Consider the following 25,427-nt stretch of genomic DNA (forward strand, 5'->3'; position numbering starts at 1 on the left):
GCACTCGCGCTGGGGGCGGCGGGAGAGCCGCGGCCTTCTGGAGAGCAAAGCACCGAGCTAGAACTAAGGCTAGAATTAGTAAGGCAGTTTGAGCTCGTACCTCTGGGAATGGCCGCTTTTAAAAACGTCTACCTTTTTAAACTCGGCAACATTAAAATTTGAGGTTTGTCTCAGACTAATTTCGTACCAGTTTTTAGTGATAGAATTAGAAGATTATTAGCAGCCTTTCCAGTTACTTGGCTCAGTATTGGTAACTATATACATAGCGAACAGGTATATTCATGTTGCTTTCTTGTGTTTGTGACTGTATCTGCATCTACATTGTTAAGTTGCACTTGGATTGAAAAGTAGGGGAAGGGGCGTTATTGTGGAGAATTCTTTTACACATTTTCAACACCCTTTTGTCTGTGTCTTGTGGGTGTTACTATAATAATGCTACAGTAATAAGGCGTTAACAGTGGCTGGTTTGGATCTGTTCCGAGAAGGGATGCATGAGGCAATAATAAACCCATAAGTAGTTATTTTGCTTATGAAAATAATGCCTGTGAGGAGACAACAATACTGTCTTTCTCCTAGTGATCACTATATTGTCACTCCCTATGGGGAAATTCATTATATTACATTTAGCCTGCTAAGGCAACCATTTCATTTATTATTTTGTCCCTGAGGCAAGACACTGTCTTGCATAAAATACCTTTAAAAAAAACAAAGGTAATTTCTATTTATTATGGATAAATTAGGCTTAACAAAATGCACTCAGAAACCTCTCTTTTCTAACGAGGGGTATTTTTAAGCTAGATAGATAAGATCGTAAAACCAAGACATTTTCACACAAGGTTTTCCCTTTTGTTTACTTTCTTTAGCATTAAAACTACCTAGAAAGTTCCTGCTCCTCATAGCAAAGTCGGCAGCTTTCTCTTGTTTGAGAGACGTGAGTTTTGCCTTTTTCTCAAGCTGTTTGTTCATTCCTCAGACAGAGCTCTGAGCATCCTCCCATCCACCATGTGTTGGAAAAGCAACTTTTTAACCCATTGCAGTAGCAAAAACTGTAATTTTACACATATTTTAGGTTTTTATAACTGTGTATTTACAGTTCACTTTTTATTTATAGTTCATGCAGTTGTATTGTTTTCTGGCTCTGTAGCATCTTTAAGGAACTTCCTTTTTTTAGCTCCACAGCAGCTGTATAAGGTGAGTGTTATTATTTTTTCTTTATTTTATGCAAACAGAATTTTGAATAGCTTTCCAGTAATAAAACAAATCCCAAAGACTCATGGGGGATTTTTACAGCATCAGTGGAGAATAGAACTTCTCCCATTGCACGCAGTGATCACAGTTACTCACACCTGCATTGGGCCCTAGGGACTTGTGCAAAGTAACAACAGAATCAATGTACAGGCAGCCCCTCTGAATCAAAACTGTTGTTTTTGCTAACAGAGTAACTGTTCTTTATGAACAGTTATTCTGCATGGAAACATCTGTGTGAGAGGGAAGTTGTTGGAATACTTGGTGTAATGGGCATGAAATTTCTTAGGTTCCTTTCTCCCCTTCTAAAAGCTGTAGCAAATCAATAAGTGAAAGCAGCAGATATGCAATGTGATTGTTAAAACTCTGTGTGGATCCTCTTGTGCTAAAGTGGTCTGTTCAGAGCAGCTTGAGCCTCCTTTGGTGAAGGATTGGAGTTTATACTTAAACCACCTTTGCATTCTCACTGCATAATTTACAGAGGCAACTTAAGGTACTCTGACCTGTCTGTTGGAGGCCATTGAACTTACACCTCTCCTAATAAATCAGATCAGTCACCTGTTGTGACAGCCAGGGCTTGCAACACTTCAGAGCAGAGAAATTTGCCCCAAAGGCTGTGTGGAGCTGCCAGCCTGGCACGTCCCACTGCCTGAGCTGTGGCTGTGGAAACAAACTCCTGCAGCTGTGGTCAGCTGAGGCCATGGCAGCTGGCAATACTACACTGACAATACTACACATCTTGCTGTCCAGTTCTGCACTGGGGTGTGTGAGTAACAGTGTATTCCCTGCTCTGGGATTTAAACTTCTAAAGCAAATGAGCAGGGGCTATTTAACCATTGTGTCTGGTACAATGGGCAGTAACATGGCAAGACTATTCTAGATATAGTCCCCCTTACAAAACTTTATCTGCAACCTATTGCAAGATGTTTGTTATCTATTTCTAATAGCTTAAAACCACTCAATTTGGCAAACAGTTTTTTAAAAACTGAAATATAGTGAAATGTAGTGCTGCTGGTAGTATTTAAGGTCAGTTCTTGCTGTGCACATTGAAAACTGATAGATTTGTTGCAGCAACATGCTGGCAGTAACTTTGGTTAACACTCAACTGGCAAATAAGCTAATCTTTGATAAATAGGAACAGATAGAAAAAGTCCAGAAGAGTAAACTGGAAGATCATCTGAACTTTGACACGTACAAACAAATAGGAGTGAAAAAGGCTTTGTGTATTATACTGTCTTTAAATTTTACCCAATTGGCACAGCAAGGTAATTGTGCATTGAGATGTAGTTAGCTCTGTGATAGGCTTGAGAAGAGCTAGCTGGTTAACACTTCTATCTGAATCCTCTGGCCTACACTGGAACCACAAGTAAGCCTTACCTGGTTGATGCTTTCCATTAAGCTCTGCTGCTGTTTTACTGCTGTTATTTTGATTCAAAAGATAGAGACTTTCTGATGTGTTTGGCATCTAGGGTACAGGGGAAGCAGCCAGGGATATAAAACCAGGTGAAAACCAAAGAGATGGGATGTCAGCTTTTCACTGTAGGAATGTTGTTAAGCATACAGAATCACAAGATGAAAAGATACTGAACCATATCCACCCCTGCTGATGATTAACTTCTGTATAATGACATTAGAGGTAATTTGGCCATTTATACTTAATCTGATTTGCATAGATGGGCAGCTTGAAGTAGGTGGCTGTGAATGGAATGCCATTTCATGCAAATCACTTGCCTAAGTATTGGCCTGGTCTGATTGAGAGCAGCTGTTATCTCTTGCATTTTAGTAGCACCAGATCAGAGATATTAACCATGCTTAATTATATGTATAACCACTAAAGCCAATGATGGAGCTCATTCAGAGTTCAGGACAGGTAAGAACTTTCAGAACAGTGCAAGTTCTTAGTCTCAAGGGGCCCTTATAGATTGTTTTTTTTATTAAAAAAAATTGAAATCCTGTATTTTGCAGATTTTTTAAAATAATTTTTAATATTCTGACTTACCTGTGGAGAACTTTTTGGAGCAGAATAGGAATCCAATGCCACTACACACCAGGGAAAAAGAGAAAAAAAGCACTAGTGGCTGGGAAAACAGAGATTGGTTTTGCCATGTGACAGTCAGTACAACTGTCTGGTATTTGAACAGATGATTGCTGCTGTCTTGGTCTGATGGTAAATCATTCTGTTTGTATTTTCCTTACTACTGTAGCTTCTTCCTTCTTATTTTGAAACTCTGCTGCAATATGCTCTATTGCTAGAATGCATTCTTTGATGTTACAAATCTGATGTTTGCTTATTGCTAATAAGTCTTATTGCCTACATCCTCATCCCAAGGCATTTATTTTGTATATGGGATATACCTTGTAATTTTTGTTGCTCAGGGCAGTGCTGGTTTGCAGCTAATCAAACCCTGCATTTCTAAATCTTATAATTTGAATAAGCTATCTCTTACAACAATCTGTGGTTCAGCACTTTTTAGAATGTTTTTACTACATATCCAACACAATTCATAGGATGTTTTTAGTATGTATACAATATTTTACTTGTATCTACAAGCTTTCACTATTACTTTTAAATGTTGTTACATGCCAAGGTAAAGTGAACTCCTATTATCCAATCCTGCTATCAGGCCAGGATCATTAGAAGCTGTAGTGAAAAGCACACGATAATTCTCTGAGTGTTTTTATTAAACTTGCTGTCTTGATGAGGGAATAATGACCATTGGCAGACTACAAATAGAGAAGTTGGAAATTTTAGCCTGTTCTGTTCCAATGTTCCTGAATGGAAAGTGAGCTTATAATGGGTCCTTCTTTCCCGTTGCCATCCTTTCTCACTCAGACTTCTTCCTGCTGTTGTTATAAGAGCTTATCATTCTGCAGATGTTAGATAATATGATTTTGTCTGTCTGCTTCTCATAGATACTCTTTTATTTTTTTTACTTTCCCGTCAGTAGGGTTGTGGTGCGCTAAAACACACCAGAGGTAGAGCCCTCTACTGGCACTTTCTGCTGTTGCTTTAGGCTGTGGTAGAGGTTTTTCCTTCCCAGCTGTGCTTGCTTGAGCCTAAGGAGGGAGGATGGCGTCTGTTTAACTACTTTAATCTTGCTGACTTTTTAAAATGTAGTTCCTGTGCGAAGGAGTCCTTGTGCTCAGTGCTGTAACCGGCAGTTTGGTGCCTTGGGGGTGAACTCGCATCCTCGCTGGGCACGGGGCAGACACGAGTGTTTCCCGCGGCAGCGGGGCCGTGAGGACTCGGTGGGGCCGCGCCGCGCTCCCCGGGCAGCCCGGGGCAGGCAGGGCAGCTCTCGGAGCCGCCTGGGCTCTGCCCGTGCGCTCCGCTGTTCCCAGGCTGGCTGGGGAGCCCGGCAACACGGCTGCGCTGGCCAGCGCCACCGGCTGACGCAGAGCTGCTCCAAAACCTGGAGGTGCCGTGAGGAGCGCCCTGAGCGAGACCCCGAGGCAGGAGAGCTGCGTTCTGCTGGGAGCGGCTGCTCGGGGCTTGGGTTATAAAAGCTCCGTATGCCTCTTAGAAAAGCATCTGAAAAGGGGCAGATTGGTATCCCTGGTTTTGCACGACACCTGCCTGTGATTTTAACACTTTCCTTCCTGGCACACTCCAGTCAAGCCTTTGGAAAGATTTCCCAGACTGTGTCCTTCCTCACTGGGCAGGTGCAATCCAAACCAGTTCAATGCAGGCTCTGGGATTTTTTCAGCACACTCACGGAGTATACGTGCTCTAAATGCCTACAATACAGAGGAATCCAGCTACTTCTAATGGGATGCATTTGCCGAGAGGAAGAATTCCTCATTTAAGATGGGCAATAAGCAAACAATATTTACTGATGAACAGCTAGATGCCTACCAGGTAAGATATCTTGGTTTGCATTCGGGGATGAAAGGGACTAATCTACGTATGTTTATGATTTGGGTTTTTGTTTGGTTTGGGGAGTGGTTTTTTCCAATATAATTGAAGACTTTCTTTCTAACCTGCATGTATATATTTTACTGTTCCTTCCAGCAGCTGTAGTAATATTCTAAGGCTGGGTTGTTGAATATATTCATTTAATTCCCTCTCTGTATAGAGGGAGAACGGTCACATCCTCAGTGTCTGAACTAGGAAGCAGAATAAAGATTGTGACTAGCTTGACAATAGTGTAGCCCTTCTCTCCCTAATGCCTTTTGCTGACAATAGAGCAGAAATGAATGAAATAGATTTTGTCTAAATTCACTTCTCCTAAGGATAAGTCAGAGAAATATGCTTAGTGTAATTCCAGAATAGGTGTTGCTATACTTGTATCCACTCCTGGAAAGCAGTTTCTTACCTTATCGTAAGTAAGTGGGCATTTCATGTCAGGGGTAATTTGGTACTTGTTTATTTACTTAACATTGCATAAACTGCTTTTAAATAGGGTAAAAAGAAAAAAAAGGATCCACTATTTTTAGTCATGTTTCATCACACTGCAAATCTCACTGAAATGGATTTCAGGAAGCTGTCTGCACAGTGGGCATCTTGAACAAGTTTCTGAAAATACAGTGAAGCAAAGCATTGAGTAGAAGTGTGCTCAAGAAGAGGCAGCTGACCCCTTATTAAGAGAGGCAGACAGGGCTGGCTGCATTGCTCTGTTCTCCTACATGAAGTGATAGACATTGAATTAGCAGCACAGGAAATCAAGATTTAGTTTATCTTGTGATAACCAAGGGACAGATGCTGACCCTTAAGGGACTGGGTAACTTAATAACATTTTACCTTTGTGATCTTTGATTAAAACTATTGAAGTAGAATCTATTATTTTAGTCACTAATTTTATTTCAAGTCATTGCTAACGTGGACTTGTCAGAGGTGTAAATATTGAGCCATGGAGTGAGGCCAGGTGTAAATGATAAAATGCTTTCAACCGTTATCCCACACTGAAAGTAAGGCATAAACTAAATGCTTTTATAAATACCTAGTGGGGTTTTTTGTCATTGTAGGAAATGTGACAGTGGACCTTCTTAATTTCCACTTTGTCACACTTCTCCCCAGCAGTCTGTAATGTATTAATCTAAATTAATGATCTTAGACTTAACAGTCCAAGATCCAAAAAAGCTTTTTTGCATCCCTGCTGGAGAAGCGAGAGAGAAATCAAAGATCTGTAAAGCACAAGTCTTCCTACTAACAATAGAAGTGAACACAAAACAGAGCACAACTGCAGTGAAACAAAACAAAATCCAAATGTAATTAATGTTATCCTCTTGACATAAACTGGCAAATGCAAGAGCTGAAATGTCATCCCTAATTCAGTGCTCTTCATGTAGAAATTGCCTCTCTCTAATGGCTTTTGCAGCCCCTGCCTTTCATAATGCTGGGTAATTGATCTCAAAGCCTGGCAGGAGTTTGGCCCAGTGGATTGAGTCGCCTTTGGGATTTCTCTGTTACAGGCAGACTTGCAGTTCATTAGTGTAGAGCTAGACAATTTTTGACTACGTTTGGCAAGTACCATAAAATAACAGGTTTCAGGACAATAACTAGCCTGCAGAATTTGTCAGGAAGGAGCATTAGCCTCATGCTGTGAAGAATCAGATAAAGACATAATTTTGATGGTGCTTTGCCTCTGATTTATTAGTTTTGCATCTCTCTCGAATCTTTTAAACAAAAAGATCCTGGGCTGACTGCTGGAGCCACCCACACAGAGAGCTCTTGCCTCTCCACACCATCCTGGGGGAGATGGCACTTTGTACCTGGAGCTGTTTGGCTTGGAATTTGCCGTCTTACCTGCCATCTTCTCATTTGTGGAATTTCTTCAGAATAGCAAAAGGAAGAATGGGCCAATGTTTCCTTAATTTTTTTCATGCAGGTTTTTCATGTCTTGAGCCAGCAGCTGAGTTACCAGGGCCTCTAAACCATGGACCAAAGTAAAACACTGTGTACCACAGTCCACTTTGCAACAGTCTGTTGTGCACATCTGTACCCCAGTGGCCAGGAAGACATCTACATATAAATTGCTTTTATAAATTGATCATTGAGTCTTTTTTTTTTCCCCTAAAGCAGTTTCTTGTGAATTTATGTGTCTGTGAGTTAGTTCTGTACTCCTTACAACAGTGGTCCAGTGATACTATGAACAGTAGTACAGTGTTCATAGTATCAGCCTTCAGACGGAAAAGTGTCAATCTTTTTTGTAAAATATATCTTGGTTGTTCTTTTTTTTTTACTTTTTTACTTCCTCACAGTTCCTATTGGTAGACTGTTCAAAACCTCACTCACCTCATGGTTAGACTTACAATTTCCTTATTGAGATCTGTTTCTGGACATTGTATTATCTGGTTGTACCTTCTATTATTTCTGTCTTTCGTACAAATTGCTTTGAGCTCATAGCACCTAATATTGTTTCAGGTGGAAAATGTTTATAATTTAAAAAAAATTCATTGTGTTTTATGTGCTTGTTCCATAAAATACACTATGAGGTGAAAAAGTGAGAAGTTCATGTGCCTAAAGTATGGTAAAACCTATGCAAGTGGCTTCAGCTTTAGAGTGAAGATTAAGCTGCAGAAAAATCACCTGCTTGAAAAGCTGGCATACATAAATCTCAGGTCATTAGTGTGATATTAATGAAATAAAAGAAATCAAATTGTTTGATTTATCCAAAACTTTCTGAAAAGCCGATGTATGCACCTTTTTGGCATGTAAATTGTCATATTGAAAAGCCAGTTGTTAGCAGAACTTTTGACTTTATATCCAAGAATTGTATCTGTGGTCACCCACAGGATATATACACCTCAGTGTTTTCAATGGACAATTTTTAGATGCTCTTCATTAAGACTGGTAGCCAGTTGAAACTCTTTGTACAAGAGACCTGTGATAGAACTTGATAATACTTAACCATTCAGGTAGGTTGGTTGGTTTGTTTGTTTTTTAAATTCAAGTAGGTAGAGGCAAAGTAAAGAAAATAAATTTTCAGCTTTCCAGGCTAACACCTTGTCCTAACACCTGCTATTAAGATCATATTACCTGTTATTATGATAGTGTTCTTGTTGGCAGCTCTTTATATTTTCAAAAGATTAGTGAAATGTTTTGCAAATTAGGCTTTTGCTAGCACTGGGTTGCTCATAGAGATTCACATAATTTAAAATACTGGCCTTCTAAGAAAAGGAATTTTACTGGGGATTTATGATTCTTATGCCCTTAGACTTCTGCCTGTGGGTTTTAGTTTTTTGGGGGTTTTTTTGTGAATGGGGCTTTTGGTTGTTGAGGGCTTTTTAATACAGAAGATGTGAAATCTAACCAAGGTCCTGGTGAGGGAAAAGGCAAGTATTGATAGGCAAGAAAGATGGGTTTCATTGCAATAAAAGAACATTTAAAAATTAAGATTTTAAAGGTCAAGTCTCATATTGAGAAAAGAAAATTAACTGAAATTTTAGGGTGTTTTGAGTGTGTACAGATGCTTGAAGCACTGGAAAATACAAGTATGCTGTAAAACAACTTATTTATTCATTCAGAGCCATTTATTGACCTCGATGCACAGCATTTCTAACTGTAAAACAATTGTATTGAGTAGGAAATGCAGAGAAACTGTACTTGGGTTGTGGACAAACTCCTACACTGTTCAGTCAATCTCATTTCCTTTTCTGGGATTACTTGAATCAAGAGATGTAATTCAGTACAAATTCAGTGATCCGTTTGTTTGTTTGTTTGTTTGTTTTATTTCCCTTCTAGAACCTGGAGATTATAAAGCATATTACTGGTTTTATTGCAAGCCATTTGTATTTGTTCATTAATGGTATTTACTCTGCATTATTTAATGCAGTCTAGCAGTCTTATAGGCAATATTGCAATACAATATAGTACAGTGAAGTAATGACTTTCTTCTTTTACACAAGAATTTCTCTATTCCAGAGCTCACTTTTTTCCTTTTATCAAAATTGACCTTAAAGTGCAATTCAACTATATTTCATGAGCATTATGCAAAACCAGATTAAACAAGTTTTGTTATGATCTCTCAAGAAACACCATTTGTAAAGTAAAACAGGTTCATCAAGCTGTCTTTTAAAAAGCCATCCAGACTTCATCCAGGGTCTTGGAAAATTAATCCTTTGCAAGAATACAAGAAGTGCATTCATAGGTTCCCCAGGATCTTCTGTAAAAAGTATTTTTCATTTGATACAGTATTGCTGTTATTGTGCAAGTAAAAGTAGCATAATAATGGAGCAAGTTTTTTGTGAAAATATCCTTTGCTCAGGTTCTTGTTTCATGTTACCATTTGGTGCATCTGTAGATTGAGCAAAATTACTTTTGTTGGCAGTTTCCTTTTTTTCAGTCCTTGCTAATGTCTGACTTGTTTTTACTCCCCTGTTGCCATATGAATATGTAAACAGGTTCTTACAGATGCAGATTTTTTCCTTCTGGAACTCAGTGGGTGGTTTGGTTGGTTGGAGTGTAATTGTGAAGTATATATGATGACAAGTAAGGATGAGCTGTGTGGTAAAATTTTCATTGGTGTTCTGAGGCAAACAGCATTTTTAACTCATTGACTCTGTTAACTCTATATACACTAACAGTGATGAAAATACATAAATATCTTGCAGACTCAGTCTTGCACAACTCCATGCCAGTCTTAATCGTGTGGAATGTAGAACAAAAGTACTGCATTTGTAAAACATTGCTAGAACAGTTAATAATAGATCTTATATAAGAGTTCATTTGTTCTGTCTGGTACCAGATTTTTGGTTGCTTCACAGGATGATATTTTGATGATGTTTTGATTAAATGCTCTTACACACATTTTGTACTTTGGCACAGTACAAAATGTCATTTGCAATTTTAAAAATGAAACCTCTTCAGTAATTTGCTTTAACTATTACCTTTTAAGGTGCTGCAGTATCTAATAGCCAGCATTTTTTAAGAGCTGCTCTCTGGGATAGCTATGCTCTACAGTGTCTGCATTATCTTTGAAGCTGGGCTTTTTAAATTTGCAGTGATTTTAGAAGACTGATTAATATTATTTTTGTATTTATAAAAGTTCCCAATTAAGCTGTTCCAGGATCAAAGTAAACCTGACCTTATGAAACTATACCTATACAAAGCAGAATATATATGTATTTTCTTAGAAGAGACATATGCATTTAATGGCTTTCAGAAATACTGTTTCACAGCATATTTGTAGATTTCTATTCTTCCATTCTGTTGTTCATTTCTCCAGTTTTTGTTCTGTAGAGGAATGTTTTGCATCCTGCCCTGAGGTTAGCTTTGTTCCAGAGCTGTACTATATGCACAGTACTTGTTTCTGGGAGTGGTGATTGGTAACCTCCCATTCACTGGACTCTGTTGCCATTCATAAGCTGTGTGCTGCTCTCAGGAACTGGCATGGGCTGAGTGGAGCCACACCTCCTGGTGTGCTGGATGGACACTCTACAGACAGCTAAGTAGCAGCATTGTCAGAGCATCTCTCTCTCCTTTTTTGCTTTGTTCAGATCACTGTAGAACTCAATACAAAGCAGAACCAACCAAGGAGTTTGCAGTCAAGTCCTGCAGATGACTGGACAAGGTGGTGGATCACTGTATTTCAGTCTGTTCTGTCATAAATCTGCATTCATCTGACATAGGAAATAAAAGAATGAAACTAACAGCATGTGCATGCTGCTCTGCTATAAAAAATAAGTTTTAAGAGCAGAGACTGTTAACTGCACTTTACAAGCAATGCTGAGTGACTTGCAGAAAGTCCAATTACCAGCCATGAGCCAAGCTACCCATGGAACCTAAATACACCAGCTGTCTGCCTCTTCTATCTGCAAAGTATTTTAAGAAGTAGTTAAGCCATCTAAATGCTAAATTTGAGAATCAAGTCCCATTATACAAGATCATGATCTCATGGAAATCAATGGGAAATTTATTTTCTGTTTGCTTGGTTTTATTCACATTGTCACAAGATGCTAAGTAGATAATTGCAGATTTGTTTTAGTGGTATCTTACCTCCAAACAACCATCAGTGATCCCATGTTGGACTTGTAATTTACTGGATTATTAAGGGCATGAGGACAGACTGAGCAGGAGAGTTGATCTTGGAAAAGGTGCATGCTTGTTCTCAGGGGCTGGAATCAGTGAGCTGTCAAGGCAAAGCCTCTGTTCTCAAGAAGCTAAAGCCCCTGAGGGCCTGCTGTTAGCAGAAGTTTTTCAGGCCATTGTGAAGCACTAGCTATAAAGGCAATAATTCCCAGGATAAATTCTTGCTGTAATGTTGAACTGATAAGAATTATGAAAACTCTGGTAATATTTGTTTTGTATTCAGTTTCTGCTTTTCTAGTAGGACTCCCAGACATCTTAGTGTCCAGACAGGACAGGTTGCTTTTTGTGCTCTTAGTAAACTCAAATACAATCCACAAAATAGCAAATGTGTTCCGTGATATCTCTGGCTTGCAGGAAAATCAAAGTTATCATGTGCATTAATGACAAATGCTTTCCAGAGCCACCTTCACCTTTCCTTATGAGAGAGTGAATTTAACATGTTAATTTACTATTTATTGTCCTTCATTATGTATTTTTCTGTATGAATGAAGTAGCCAGAAGAAAATTGGATGATTCACCTCCGTGTTTCTTTGGCCAAAAGTCTTTAATTAAATTGGAATTAAATTGCTGAAGTTCCAGCAACTATAAAATGTAATTATGTTATTTAGACCTTTTTTCCATCATGATTTTAATCCAACTGAGGGCTGTGATTTCAAAAAAAAAGGAAAATTAGCCCAGTCCTGCACCCCTTTCCTGCCATCAATAGATACTTGTTTCACCTTTGTCTCTTGTACCAGCACTGCCAACGCTATGTTCTAAGTCACTAGAAGAAAATGATCCAAGCTGAAAATGTGTCCATTATTGCTAGGTTCATTTGCAAACACATTAGTTCCTTCCTTCAGAGTTCTCTGATGCAGTTATTCTGTTCATCACGGTGAAGTCTGCATAAAGGAACAGGCAGAAATAAAAGGGTGGGGGAAGCAAGAGGGATGGCTGGACTTCCCTATCAGAGGTCACATGGAGCTGTGGTTTTGCACTTGCCATTTGACACCAGACAGGCTTTTTTATGGTAAATTGTTTCATAGCTGGTATCATCTGGTGGATCAAGACTATAGGCCAGGTCACAGTGAGTTTGTGGTGCTTTGACCTGAGTAGCTTTAAGATCTCTCTTAAGAGTGAGACCATTAAATTTTGTTTGCAACCTTCATCCCTGACAATTCCATGCAATTGGCAGGTGTAATGGATATAGAGCTGTCAGTAACAGTGGTCAGATAGATAGTTGCAACTGCTTCTGCTATAGAGGGTTTCAGTAGCAAAACCTCTGGGGATTTAGGTTTAGGTTACATTAGTAAAAAACTTGTTGATCAAAAAACAGGCAGGCAGCAGGGTTTATTGTCAACATCATGATGCAACTCAGAATAAAATATAAAAAATGTGTGGACTGTCAGCAAAAATGGTTCATTATCTGACCTAATTTGTCTTCCAATAGCATTTTTTCAGGACTTCTGCAAGGTAAAGGGTAACTTTTCCTTTTAATATTTGTCTCCATTTGTATATGGCTTTCCTGTCAGCTTTCTAGTTAAGTGGCTGCTTTTTTCCCCAGCCTGTATAATTACAGATGATTGCTGCTGAGGGCATTACAGTTATTTGTGAGATTACACCTGCCCTTTCTTAGTAAATGAAGCATCCTTAAGTGACAGTTTGACTGTGTTGATTGTGTGGAATTAAGGAAGACTTGAGCAGCTGGCTCCAATGTCACTTTGTGCAGTTGCAGACAATGTGACATCAGTGTCAGCAGCTCCCAAGGTGCTTCCTCCTGGGCTTTGTAACTGCACAATCCACTGGAGGAAGAGCTGCTGCTCTGGGCACCTCATATGGAGGAGAGCAAGGCAGGTCAATAATTGATACCTGCGGGAGCGATCGCGTTCCTGGACACCCGAGACGGGCTGTTTGCTTCTGCCAGCAGGGATCCTTTGCTTCTCCCCTCCTTGGAAGAAGCAGGCACTTAGCCCCAGTGAGTCTCAGCTTGAGAAAGAAATACTTTTTCCCTGGTTGACTGAAGAGCAGGACTTGTAGAGACAAAGTACCTGTATGTACCCTTTAAGGATGACTTATCAAGTCTGATACTGTTGTCTTGTCACAAGCTGATTTTCAAAGATGATATATTCTAAGTATCTTACCATTAAAGGGGGGGAAATTACAAAGAGCTGAATGGTTAGGCAAATGCCCTGCCACATCACATGGGCCTGTGAGAGAAGTGGGTAATCAGGAAGAATTTTCTGTGTTGGTGCTTGTCCCCTATATATACACCCTCAGGAGCTGGCTTGAAGATCAACTTACATATTCTCTGAATCGATGGATGAATGGTGTTCTCAACTGATTATCAAATATTTCATTACCACTAGTGTTCCTAGTCTTGGATGCAGGGCAGAATTTCCATTAAATGCATACTAGGTAAGAGTGGAGATTAAGGGATTGTTTTTGAATGGGATGGGACTGATTATTGTTTCCTCACAGCACCTGGAGTTATATTTTTTTTTGTGACTGAAGTAGAAAGACATGAAATGCAAACTCTGCCACTGCTCATATTCTGGTTCTTTGGTGAAGTGTTGGAATTCTAGTATAGAAGTGGTATTTATTGAATGAATTAAACCAATGTCAATTCAGTCACATCACAGAGCCATTTAGAATGCAAGTGAATGCTTGTATGCTCTTCTCTCAAGTCCAGCAAGCTCTACTTTTGCATTTTAGTTATTTCTAGTTCTGTGATAGCACAGGGAGAGCTGAATGGTTTGCTGCTGTTCAGGGCAGGGGCTATGCATTTATCCATGCTCCTAAAAGAGAGGAGTTTGCAGCCTTCAGCAAAGTGACCACAATGCAAACTGATTGTTAGCAAAAAGGGTTAATAACTGATAAATAACCACATAATTTTATTATTAAAATAAAGAATTGTCTCCAGTTGTCTCCAGCAGGGGGATACTTAAAGTAAGAAGACAGTTTTTGTCATCAACAACAGATTATTGTTTGTAGTTTTCCATATTCTTTTAATGAATACTTTTGGCATATACCTTCTATTTTAGATTTTATTGTTTCTAGTCTGGTCATTCCAGAAATTGGAGAAATATCTCAGCATTGGAGAAATATCTCAGCATTGGAGAAATATCTCAGCAACCTGGTTCTTCCTCCTGAACTATCACACTATCACTATCTTTCTTCTTACTGATAGGCCTATCCTTGAAATATTTCTGCTATTTTACACTGTATATTCCTTTCTGAGTCAAATGTAGATGGCACCCAAACAGCATCTTTAATGTTTCTCTGTCAGATCTGAGTTTCCTTCCAAAGGGTTGAGAAATAACTCTTTGCAGTTGTTTTCAATATTTCTGTAGTACAATGATATATTTTGTTTCTTTAACAGGACTGCACATTCTTCACTCGGAAGGAAATCCTTCGGTAAGTAAACTCTTTTAAATTTCTCCTTTGTGATCCATGTGGAAGGGGCTAAGTGTTTTTATCTGACTTGTGAGGAAACCAGATAAAGCCTGTTATTCTGCAGGCATTAATTGTATAGAATAGAGTAGGATTGGATTTAGGATACACTTATAATGTATAATTGTCATAAGGTGGTGATTAGCTTAAAGTGAGTATCATAGACTGTTTTAGGGTTGAGCCAGTGACTTGTATGAAAGGGATTTGCTGCTTTTCTGCTCAGTGATACCAGTGAGGGCACATCATGCAATCAGTGTAGAATGCAGAGGTGTTTCTACATGTCTGAGGTGAAGTTTTAGTGAGCAGGAATAAAATGGGTTATGACTCCCTGGTTAATTAGTACTTACTGATTTAAGCAGCCAGGTACTGGCTCATTTAAGTGCCCAGGTACTGCTGGGCACTTATTTACCTGCAGGATGCTCACAGGGCTGATATGGAGGAAATGCAAGTTGAGTCCTCTTTAGGCTGACTGAATTTCTTGTGCAGCTGCCAACTTCAGTGAGATGATCCAACAAGGAGCATCCTTATAGAAAGAAGAAAAAGAAAGCCCTGTCTGTCTCACCATCCATTTGCATGGCTGTTAATGACTGTTGTGTAGGTGGGGATGAAGGAATGAATGTGGCAGCTTCCATTTAGATTGCTATAAACTGATGTAAACCAGTGTGAGACTGCAATTAGGTGAAATGGGCTAAGTGTTTTTATCTGTCCCTACAGGGAAAGTAGCCCATCAAAACCCCAAACAACAGTAAATCTATTTTCTGCTGGTATAATAAGCTGAATCAGCTCTCTGAAGGATCAGATGAGAGCCAAAGCTGGCATGAGAGACACAGCAAGCAAATGCAACTGAAAATGAAGAGAGCATTTCCCTACCAGTAATCTGTTAGATTGACTTACATACTGACTTTAGAGTGCAAGGCTTTGGTGTCAACATAAATACAGGCTGTGGTCAGAGGGGTTGAAGATACATTTTTTGATTAGTAATCTGACTGTGGATAATGTGCAAATTATTAGAAAATAGTATAACTTATTAATTTAAAGTGAAGAAAAGTTTAACACAAAATGCTGAAAATGGATCTAGGAAAAAATATAAAGTAAGACTGCAGCAGAGGCAAGTGTGCCTGGTGAAAGAGAAAAATAGAAACCATAGCTCACTACTGCTGTTTGGTAGCTGTTTATCACCAGAAAACCTAAATACACTCCTAAGTCTTGATTAAAGATGGTTAATTTTTGGAAGTGCTGATCACAGCTATGAGCATTCAGTCATGGGCCCAGGGCAAGAACATATTAAAGAATGTTGGTTATTGTAGACATATTTATGTTATCACAGACTCAAAACATTATCTAAAATATTAATAGAACAGCTGACAAATTTTTAGAGCTGTTACTGGTTGCTTTGGTGGTGTTAGGGCTTTGAAAACATGCCCCAGTTTTCTTAAGAAGAATGTGGAAATTTAGACCACTGTGTGTAGCTTCAGGACACAACTTTTCTGCATGGAGAGATGCCAGAACACACTGGTAGACAATCAATCTCTAAGTGCCTAGAACTTAATATATGCTCAGAGGTAGCCACTGCAGATTTGTTAAAAGCAAATCTTCCTGTGAGTATCTGCTTTTGTAAGTCAGAGAAAAGAAGCAGCTGCAACGTGTCTTTGTTTTGGTAAAGACTTCTACATATTCCAATTTGTAGTAGTCCTTTTCTACTTGTGTAAGTGCACTGAACTCTTGGTCAAAATACTCCTGAATATAGAAAATCGTGAGAATGGTAAGAAACATTGAGGTGAAGTGAGTTGCAGATGCTATGAAGATCGAGATGAGCTTTTTCAACAGTACTCAGTATGTTAGAGAAATTACTGGAGTCAAAGTGAGCAAAAGAAAATTCACACACTCAAGTCCTAAGAACTGAGAAAAAATTTGCAAGTGCAGAATGGAGTGTATCAAAATAATGGGCTGGGGGGTTGTGATCTGAGCAAAGTGAGCATCATTTTAACAACACCAGCCCCACAATGCTCTTGCAAAAACAGAGAAATGCATTTCTAAAATGTATTGGCCTCAGCAGTGTTTATAAAATGGGAGAATTCCAGTTAGCAGTACTGCGACCTCAGTAGGAATAGACTGTCCAGTTTTGGGCATCACAATTTAAAAAAGATTTGTTATCCTGGAAAACATCCTGTAGAGAGGAACAGGAATAAAAAGAAAAAAAAATGATCTGAAGAAAAGTTGGAAAAACCACTTTAGTTATAGCAATGAATCTGTTTGTATAACGTGCCTCTCTTGTGATTGTAAGTGGGAACAAATGGTTGAGTTGTCTCTCATAAGGCATTATTTCTCTTTGTCAGTTTTACAAATCTGATTTTCTGGCAGACAAGCTTTCACTCTAGCAATAATGCTTAACTGTTCATCAGCCCATCTGTTTCTGCTTCTCCCTGTAGACTGGTGCAGTTTGGCACCCATACAAGCACTCAGATGCAGGTGTTTTGGATGTCTGTCCTAGCCAAAAAGCATAGAAATTGTCAATTCAAGTTGTATTACTTGAGAGTAACTCAACCTAGTTAGACAACTGCCAGGGGAATATGGCACTAAATGACCAAGCTGGCACCATTTGGGACATCAGCAAACGTATGAACCTTTTGGTAAAAGAAAAATAGTTCTTCTGTTGCCTTCTCCTCTCTGCCTGTTTCATGGCGTGTTCTTGATGGGTGAAAGGGGAGGTGGCAGGAGCCCTTCTAGCCAATCCAGCTGAATGTTGGATTTTAAATCAGAAATCTGCTAGAGAATTAAGCAGTGGCCCCTTCAAGTGTCTGGAAAGCTTCCTTATAAGGGAGCAAATGCAGCAAACTGCTTGGGAGGCAGCTTGCTGTGGAGCAAGTTGCTACACAAATGGAGGGAGGAGTTAGAAAACAACTCCTGTTTTTCTTTTCAAGAGTTTGAAGTTTTATTTGCAGAAAGGGGAATTGCCCTATTGTCAGCTTTGGAGGAAAAGGCATCAGCCAAAAGAATGAAATTAGTAGCTCTATACCCTTAGGAATCTTCCTGAGTTTTAGGCAAGAAACTATATACACAAAGAACATATATCCTGAAGCTACTCTTGATCTTCTTGATAATTATGTTACCATTCTTGTTGTTAAAAATGTTTCTGAATCTTCTATGAATGAAAAAGAAAAAAAAAAAAGGACTTTAGGCAGTCCCTGCATTTCTGTACCATAAAATTTTCCTGTATTATATTTAAGTCAGATTGAGAGGAGAGAATCCCTGTCAGTGTTGATCTGCATGGAGTCCAGAGTGCTGCTGTAGTGTGTCCAGTTCTGGGCTCCCCAGTACAGCTGCTCCAGCACCTGGCAAAGGGCCATTGGGATGGATAGGGGACTGAGGACTCTCTCATAGGAGGAAAGGCTGAGAGAGCTGAGATCTGGAGGCTGTGAAGGAGACAGAGGCCCGTGCCAGGAAAAGGGGCAGTGGGTACAGACAGAAACACAGGAGGTTCTGGCTGAACACAGGAAAGCACTGGGAGGGTGACCAAGCACTGGAACAGGCTGCCCAGACAAGTTTTGGAATCTCCAGCCTTGCAGATCCTCAAAAGCCACCTGGATGTGGCAGCCTGCTCCAGGTGCCCTTGCTGGGCAGGAGGTTGCACCAATTCATCTCAGGAGTTCCTCGCAATCTCAGTCACTCTGTGATTCTTGGAATCACCAGCAGAAAGATGCCTGTGAGCAGGGGTTTGAGTGGCACTTCAAGGAAGGAAAAACTTTATAAAGTGTTCTTATCTATACTCACTATGCATCATGTAGGTCTGGGAACAGTGGGGTACATATATTGGAAGTCAGAGTTTTCATAACTATAACTGGATTTAGAATAAATGTATTATAAATTGTCTGCCAAAAACATTTCTCACAATATTTTTTTAATTTTACTGTAGATTATTTGGGAGGATATTTTTGTAGTATTCTCTTAAATTAATTTGTGCTGCTTCATTTTGCATTGCAAAGATGAATAAATACTTTACATGCTAACTAAAAACTAGCAGAAGACTCATCTATCCACTTTTTCTCATCTTACTATGCTGCCTTCTTATAAATCTGATTTCAGTGCCCAGTTATTCTATTTTATTGATACAATGAAAATAACTTCAACTGGAAATCATAAAAGGGGAAAGGCATATCAGTAGCAGAATTCCTTCAACTTTCAACTCTTTCTGCTTGTGTTTCTCACTGTCCTTTGTTCTTTATCTGTTTGTCAAACTGTGGCAATTCAGTGAGTTGTGGTTTCAGTTTCTGACTGAATTTCCTTGTATCATGTTTCCTGTCGTTTTGGTTTCAGCTTCACATGGTATACCACGTTCTCTAATAGACTGTTCTAACCTCTTGCAATCTTTGGAGCAATAATTCACTGAGGAATTGGTGCAGCGCGGGGATTTATGCCTCCATTACCATGTGTAACATTTAACATTTATTGTTGCAAAAACAGTTTGTGCAAGTATGGCATAAATCTGAGATCCTCCAAGTGCTATTTCAGTTGCCCTGAAGGCCCCAGATTAAAGAATCTCCTTCTTTTTGAGCTACAGCAACTTTTTCTCCCTGTGTGGCAGACCTGCAGGTTTTGGTCTGTCTGGCTCTGTTCCCCAGCTGTCCATTAGAGGACTGCAGGACAAGAGAGCACGTGCAGTTCACTGATTTGCATCAGTACAGGGCTACAGCCTCTGTAGCAAGGGTTGTAAATCAGTTCCCATCAGTGCATTCTGTCCTGCATTCTGTCCTGCATTCTGTCCTGCATTCTGTCCTGCATTCTGTCCTGCTTTCTGTGCAGTCTCATCTTCAATGCTGCTGCTTCTTTTACTTCCAGCCATCTCAGGTGCTTGGAAGGGCTGATTGATGAGACCTGGCTCTTTCCAGGGCTGTATGTTGACTTGTCAATTCTCCTGCTGGTCTCTGGAGTGGTGAATTCTTCTCTGTGTATTACACAAAGTCCTTCTCCAGCTGTTCCATTCAGCTCTGGCATCTGGACAGGAGCCTATAGCTCTGATTGTGGTGAATTATAGTAGAGGAAATGTATTGTACCTGAATATCTGTATAGAGGCTTTGCCCAGGAGGTCCCGGTTGTCCTTGATGGGCTGCAGCTGCGATGTCCTTAATTGAGCTGCAGCTGTGACCAATGAAGATAACTGGGATAAAAGGGGGAGGGTTAGCCAGTCAGGGAGAGCCTTGGAGGAGCCTTGAACTGAGAGAGAACAACATGCAGAAGAAGGAGTCTGTGCTGTGAAGATCTGCAGCTGTAAGAATACGCCAAGGAGGTATGGACTTTAGAAATCTGATAACAACAGTATGGGACTCCAGAGTGAATAACCAAAAGTACAACTGAACAGCAGCTGTGCACTTCTGGTCTTGCTGCAGGCACAGGTTGTTCCATCCTGTACAATGAGTGTATAGTCAGGTCATGCCATGGCTCCTGGGAACCCATGGTGGGACTGTCCATCAGCACTCACTGCCTGCTTTCATTGCTCTAGTTAAGCCATTTGCTATTTTTTTTCTGACAGTGCAGAACACTGCTGAGCAATCTAGAATTTACTCCTTGAGATGGTCTTGAGTGTAATGTACAAGTCTTTGAATGCATCCCTTTTACTCAGGAATAAATAGGATATCTATTGCTGAATAAAAATGTTTGCCCCTTACAGCATAAATCAAGTGACTATTGCTGTGGGACCCAAACTGGGAAGATGTTTATTCATTTCTAAAGGCCACTTTAAGGCCTCTGCTTATTTCTAATCAATGAGCCATTGCAAGCTTTTATCTTTTGTTTTCAGCATTCCTTCAGTGCAGAGTTCCTGTTAAAAGGGCAGCTCAGCCAGCTGTAATGTGTTGTCACTACATTTAATGCTGGAGATGAATGTACACCAGGCTAAGCAAGGGCTGCTCTGTGTTTTAACACACCCACTGGTGACCTTGGCTACAGTCTGACTCCCTCCCAAAGCTCAATAGTGAATTTAAATGGTTGCTGCAGGGTGTAAGCTTTGAAATCTCTTTTTTTGAATCTATTCAGGTAGAGCAGGAGGCTCTGTTGTAGGAGACATCCCAAACTATATCCAGCGAATTCCCACAGCGTCATCCTTGCTGACTCTGGGATGCTTCACCCTTGAGAAGTGGGAACAGACTCTGACCTACCTTTTGCCATGTGAAAGACCCAAAGTAGTAAAATGAAAGTTATCATCAATCAAAAGTAGGCTGTGGGGACAAAACTGTGTTGTGAGCTTTTTTCTGAACACAGCACTTTTGGTTTTCATTGGTTGATGGGCAGCTGATTTTAAAACTACTGCTGTCTACAGGGGTAAGTCTTATTCTGCCTTAATAGAAGAATTAAACCCCCATTTTCTTCTGCTGCTGTCACAACTGCTTCAGTAACCTCAAGGAGCTAACTGTGAAAACGTCTTTATTTTCAAACACATCAGTTTCCTGAACCTCACTGCAGATTCTTAAATGTTAGTGCTTATACAAGGGACATGAGTAGCTGGTGGGCTTCACATTTCTGCAAGGGCAGATCAGCAGTCTGGGTTTAGACTGGATTAAAATGATACAGAATCACAGCCTTGGTCCTTGAATGTTGTACATGAAGTATAAACATATACCAGTACCTGTGGGGACAGAGCATCATCAGTTAATGAAATCTGCCATTAAATTTATCACCACATTCCCTCCTACTCTCATTTGTGGAAGGGAAGACAATGCCAATTTTTCATTTCTACTTCCATGCAATGTTAGTAAGGAATCCTGCTGACAAAGAGAGCACATCCAGGAATAGGAAAATGTTTCTGCATGCATGCAGAAGAAACTTTTAAAGGAAATACAGCTGTAGTAGTTATTGCTACAAAGACAGTGAGGCTGGTCTTGGGCTTCTGAATGTACAGGATGGTCTTTGTATGATAATGGCAGCTTTTCCAAATCTGTCTGTTCAGACAGCACTGCAAACCTTCCATTACCTCCCTGACAAGACATAAGTGTTTCTGTGTCTAGGACAGATAAAGAGGTTTGAGGTTGTTTTCAGACATACTTTTGTGAAGGGCATGCTGAGTAAAAGGACAAAAAGCATTTATTTCCTCTAGGTCACAACTGCTCTGATGTATTCAGGTCACCTGAAAAACCTTCTGCTTCTCCAAAACAGGAGAAATATCAGAGCCTTTACCAGAGCTTTGTTTCTTCTCTGTTTGTAGTTAGAAATTAATGTTTTTGAGAGATGTGAGAGAACAGTCAGTAATGAGAGCAGCATTTGGGAAGTGATTACTGATTTGTCATAGTGCTCAACACTGCAAGGTGTAGTGAATTACTGCATACAGGCAGGAGGACTATGGGTGTAAAGAACCCTGATGTCTACTGAGCTTTACATCATGTTACAGAGTAATTGATCAGACATGTATTGTTTCCTTGCCAAAAAGTATTCTCCCAATGCAACATAGGTTATTCAACTGAACGGGAGTTTTGGTGGACCTTCAGCAAAGAGGACTGTGTTCCTTATGACAGGTGGTTTTCTTGAGATGCTGAAGCAGGTCTGTGTTTTTTTCTGCAAAATCCAGTATTTGACACTGGCAATCCAGTTGATTATAAAACAGTACCTAGTGTCCCTGAAGAACTTTCCAGCATCAAGATCTTACAGAAGGAAAAGGTGTTACTGTCTTTTGTGGTTGTTCTATTGGTTGGGGTTCTTTGTTTATTATTTTGAAGGATAATGGAGTAAGTGCAATATACTACATGTTTGGTATAGGGAAATCTTATGGCCCTTTTCATGGTCTTAAATGCTAATGATGCCATGTGATAAGGCTATGACAAATAGAGTTGCTGGATCCTTGCAGATAAAAGCATGTGGAAGATGTGTTTTATTGCTGTAATTTAGTTTGCAGGAGTTAGATCAGAGCCACTTCCTACAGACTCATTTGGATGCTTTAGTGTGAAATCCACTCAGATAGAAAGTTCTTACATCCACAGATCTTTGACTGATTTGGTGAATTAACAGGAGAGTTAGTTGGGAGGAAAACAGGGTATGAGAGCTGCCCTGAAATCTGCAGTTAGTTACCTGCTTGTTTCTGTGTCCAGCACCCGCCTTCCAGACATTTCTGTCAGTCTAGAGTTGGGAGCTGTATCCTTCTTTCAGCTGCCAAAAGGTATGGCTGAACTTCAGTATAAATAGATTGCAGTTTCTGTGGACAAGATAGTGAATTCTGTCAGCAAGATGTGGTAGGTTTACTTTGCATTGATACTGCATGTTATAAAGAGGCAAGTCTAATATTAGCCAAAGTAAAGAAGGAAATCTTGACAGTTAAAATAAGTAGGGATCGTCAGCTCCTGAATTTCTGAATGTTGTCCACAATGGTCAAGTTTTGCCAATAAGGAGTGCTTCATTTTCTTGAAGACTAGAACGCCATTTCAGTATTCCAGCTTTTAAAAAAGTAGGTAACCCATAGATGGACATTGGACTTGAAATTTTTGTTTTAAGTTTTTCTTTTTAAGTGCATTTAAGTTGCTTTTTCTGTTGTATTTAGAAGCATCTTTTTAGCTGCTGTTTACAACAGAGAGATCAATTGCTAGAGAGGGAAATGGCTATTGCATCTTGAATTACACAGTATTTATGAAATGTCAGGGTGAGCTGTGGTAAGCAGCTGAAATGTGCTGAGATAGTGGATATCCAATTTCTGGTATGGCATAAAATATTGCTGTGCAGGATAAGGACATCAGTTTCCTATAATGCAGAAAAAATGTGTTTCTGTGTGTCATTCTGTGTGTTCTTTGTGGCCCATCATAATAACGAGAAAACAGATGCCTGTAGATTATTTTCCCCTAGTTTTTGAGTTTATTTACACACAGGAACCTGAAGTAGTTCAGTTGGGTGCGGATCTGCTGCAGGTAAAGCTGGGGAAATGAAGGGGTTGCTGAGGCATTTCTTCCTGTATTACTGTTTTGTTTACATTCTGCTGTTAAAACACAGTAATCTCTATAGGTAATTGTTAGTATGCCTAGTGAGCAAGCAGGACTTTTTGTTAAAAGGAAAGTAAGTCACAAGATACAGCTTTATAATGTATACAAGTAGTACATATGCCCTACTGAGAGATCAGAATACACTGTGTTAATACATAGGACATGACAAAGGGGCACTTGCTGTCCTAAGCAAAAGTTTAGGTGTAAAACTTAACTTCCACATATGATAACAATTGCATTTTGCAGTACATGCCTTGGTTCAGGCCTTCTGTGCACGTACCTGGCAGTGCCTAAATGTTGCATACACACAGTGTGAAACTCTGCTCAGCTACAGACCTCGGGAAACATGTGGCTGCTGGATGCTGCATCAAAGCCCTCTTGTTTTCAGGAAGATGGCAATTTGGTGGGCTCAGACTTGTGCACTAAAACCAATGATTAGAGCTGCAAGACAAATTTGTATGTGATTACTGTCTGAATGGAATTGGTTATTTCAAATTGATTATTGGCTGTTTGTTTCTGTTTGTTTACAGGTTGCACGGCCGATACTATGAAATGGCACCAAATGTTGTGCCCATGGACTATACAAAGGACCCAGATGTTAAACTACCTATGCAGCTTATAATAAACATGCCTGAGCTGAAGGTATCACTTTTGACTGCTTGTAAACTGTATCTTAACTTCTCTAGCTCATCTGCCAGACCTTTTTCAAAAATTGATATCCAGAAGTGCTGTGGCATGCTAAGGTCTTCCCCTTCCTGTTATTGTTCAAGGGTGAAACCAGCTCCAGACCCTGGAAAATATTCAGGTGAATGTCTTTCTTGCAGAGATAGTTAGGGTAGATGTTAAAGGAAATGAATAGGAAATAAATTTAGCAATCTTTGCTTTTTGTGTATATGCCCTGCAGAAGCCACGTATCCACAGGAATCTCTGTATGAAGAGCTGGTTAGAAATCTGAAGTTCTTATCTCAGTGTAGGAATTTTGCTATCAATGTGCAGAATATTGCTAATAAAAAGTAAAGGTTTTGCCTTTTTTTCTCAGCTACCTAAGCACAATAAATATTATTTTTCTTAATTATCAGGAGTTTTCATTTTCATGGGGACATTACATGGTAGGAAGTGGAGAAACAGTCCATGTAACTGCAAATGAGAGAAGCAGTGGGTATAAGGCAATAAGTGCAAAAAAAATTGAGACACTATTTGTTTTTATTCTCAGTTCAACAATTCAATAATTTATGGTTTTAATGGGACAAATGTGGACTTTTAGCATTTATTTTTAAACAGTTCATTGAATTATGTTGTTTTTTGTCACACAGTCTATTTTTCATGTAAGCTAGTTGACTGATGTCTATAAATTACTATAATGTGGAAACAATTGTGTGCTCAATCTGATAGTTGCATGAAGCATTATTAAGCTTTTTAAGAGCAATGCTATAAAAACCTTGTAATTGATGGCTTTCCACTTAATTTTAATGATCTAGAAATTCTTCCTTAGTATTGTATTTTTTTTCAAATATCTGGTATTTTACAAGCAGAAGCCATGCTTTAGACATTCAGTTGTAGAGAATGCTAAGTCAACATGAAGTGAAAAACATTTGAATTAGATTTCAAGTTGAAGGTCACAGAACTCTTTGTTCCTTTACTACCACACTTGCTGTATGTTTGATTCTGGGATAATATAATTTATTGAACAAGAACCATTTTTTGTTAAAGCATGTGTGTTAAAAAGTATTCGACCAGCATTTCATATAAATGGAAACAATAAACACATGCAA

At 39.4% G+C, this 25,427-nt stretch overlaps 1 protein-coding gene across 2 annotated transcripts in view; it reads left to right on the plus strand.

Moving 5' to 3' along the window:
• The first annotated feature begins 4,724 nt into the window (after positions 1-4,724).
• CIB2 (calcium and integrin binding family member 2) overlaps positions 4,725-25,427 on the plus strand; it is a 34,851-nt gene continuing 14,148 nt past the window's right edge. For both annotated transcript variants that reach the window (XM_054516283.1, XM_036389758.2), the window contains exons 1-3: positions 4,725-5,104; positions 14,634-14,668; positions 24,186-24,297. In XM_054516283.1, the coding sequence (XP_054372258.1) occupies positions 5,054-5,104; positions 14,634-14,668; positions 24,186-24,297 (198 nt within the window). In that variant the 5' untranslated portion in view covers positions 4,725-5,053. The remainder of the gene's footprint in view (positions 5,105-14,633; positions 14,669-24,185; positions 24,298-25,427) is intronic.

The sequence above is a fragment of the Molothrus ater genome, chromosome 13 (assembly GCF_012460135.2).
Source record: "Molothrus ater isolate BHLD 08-10-18 breed brown headed cowbird chromosome 13, BPBGC_Mater_1.1, whole genome shotgun sequence".
Taxonomy (NCBI): domain Eukaryota; kingdom Metazoa; phylum Chordata; class Aves; order Passeriformes; family Icteridae; genus Molothrus; species Molothrus ater.